Here is a 1,937-nt window from a genome sequence, read left to right as displayed (position 1 = left end):
TGGTCTTGAACTCCTAACCTCAGGTGATCTGCCTGCTTCAGCCTCCCAAAGTGCTGGGATTACAGGCATGAGCCACTGTGCCTGGCCTCTCAGTTTTAATTTCTAATGCCATAAATATTGATAGGTTTGACTCTCATAAATGAAAGTTATTTGGGGGCCCTTAATAATTTTTGAGAGTGTAAAAGTCCTGAGAACGAAAGTTTGAGACTCACCAAATTAGGCAAAAGGGGGATTTAGAGGATGTGCCAAAAAGGGAGGAGGAAAGAGAGAAAAGGAAAGAAGAGATTCAAGTTCAGTGAATATTAGGCTGATGGATTTGGGCTCACTACTATCATTTTGCTCCAAGAACACTTTATTCTGTGTTAGATAATGGCAAACATAAATTATATAATCATTTAATGTCTTTAATACTATGTAACATTAATTATATTATAAAAGTATAAGAATATTATTATTGGTTTGCACCTTGGCAATTTAAAACATTTCATCCGAATTTATAAATATTTGAGAAGAATAGAAAAATAAGTGGCTCCTGGTGTACCCACCTGCTCTCTTGGGAGAGGAGTTTGACACACGCCGTGTGACCGCAGTACAGAGCGTAGGCCAAGGGCGTGCTTTCATTGATGTCCCGCAGGTTGCTATCCATTCCCAACTCCAGCAGTGACTGGACACATTCCACCTTCCCTGCAGCTGCAGCCCAGTGCAGAGGTGTCCTGGAGGGGCCATGTGGAAAAAGCACAAGTGTCTGAGCACGTTGATTGTTCAGGCTTCTTAGCCAGCAACAGCTCATGCTCAAAGTCAGGTTGAGTTAGGGAAAATCTTGTTGCCATTTACAGTATAGAAATAGTAAGTGTTAAATGAGCCCAAAGGATGATGGTAGACATGTGTAGGGGCCTCTCCTCTAGCTCTAAGTATCCCTGCCTTCTGCTCTCTCTGGGCTTTCTGACAATTTCCTAGAAGAGGAAGTAGTGGGTCAAAGGGTATGAACAGTTTTGAGGTTCTTTATACATAGTACCAAACTGCCTTCCAGGAAGATTGAGTCAATTTGTTCTACCAGCTATGTTTCTCCTCCTTCTCTAATACTGGGTATTGTTACTTACTTTAAAAATCTTTGTCCATTTGGTAGGCAAAATATGCTTCACTGTCGTTTTCCTTTCTATTTAATTTACAGTAAGGTTTGAATTTTTGAAATATAAGTTTATTTTCCATTTGAGTTTCTTCATTGAAATGACTAATGCCTTTTGTCATTTTTCTGTTAAAGTATGTGTTTTTCTTACTAATTTGTATGTGCTCTTTGTATTAAATACATTGATCTTCTATAGGTTATGTTTATGAAAACATTTTCTGTAATTTGTTACTTGACTTTTATTTTTATTTTATTTTTTGAGATGGAGTCTCACTCTGTCACCCAGGCTAGAGTGCAATGGTGTGGTCTTAGCTCACTGCAACCTCTGCCTCCTGGGTTCAAGCGATTCTCACACCTTAGTCTCCTGAGTAGCTGGGACTACAAGCACGTGCTACCACACCTGGCTAATTTTTGTATTTTTAGTAGAGACGGGGTTTCACTATGTTGGCCAGGCTGGTTTTGAACTCCTGACCTCTTGATCTACCCGCCTCAGCCTCCCAAAGTGGTGGGATTACAGGTGTGAGCCACCATGCCCGGCCAACTTTCAATTTTTAAATGATTTTTCTATAAAACTTTAAAAAATAATCACATTTAATTCCTTTTTCATTTTTTCTTTCTTTCATGATGTTATGTTTAAAAAATCCTTCGTGGCTGGGCACAGTGGCTCATGCCTGTAATTCTGGCACTTTGGGAGGTTGAGGCAGATGGATCATCTGAGGTCAGGAGTTCAAGAGCAGCCTGGCCAACAAGGAGAAACACCATCTCCATTAAAAATACAAAAATTAGCCAGACATCATGGCACATTCCTGTA

The 1,937-nt window shown here is 39.9% G+C and overlaps 1 protein-coding gene across 1 annotated transcript in view; it reads right to left on the bottom strand.

The window, feature by feature from the left end:
• ANKRD55 (ankyrin repeat domain 55) overlaps positions 1-1,937 on the bottom strand; it is a 152,955-nt gene that overhangs the window by 19,074 nt on the left and 131,944 nt on the right. The window contains exon 9 of the mRNA XM_011999871.1: positions 546-713. Coding sequence (XP_011855261.1) covers positions 546-713 — 168 coding nt within the window. The remainder of the gene's footprint in view (positions 1-545; positions 714-1,937) is intronic.

Source organism: Mandrillus leucophaeus, unplaced genomic scaffold (genome assembly GCF_000951045.1).
Source record: "Mandrillus leucophaeus isolate KB7577 unplaced genomic scaffold, Mleu.le_1.0 Scaffold605, whole genome shotgun sequence".
NCBI lineage: Eukaryota > Metazoa > Chordata > Mammalia > Primates > Cercopithecidae > Mandrillus > Mandrillus leucophaeus.
The sequence above is the reverse complement of the archived record's forward strand: the minus strand, read 5'-3'. Positions and strand labels throughout refer to the sequence as shown.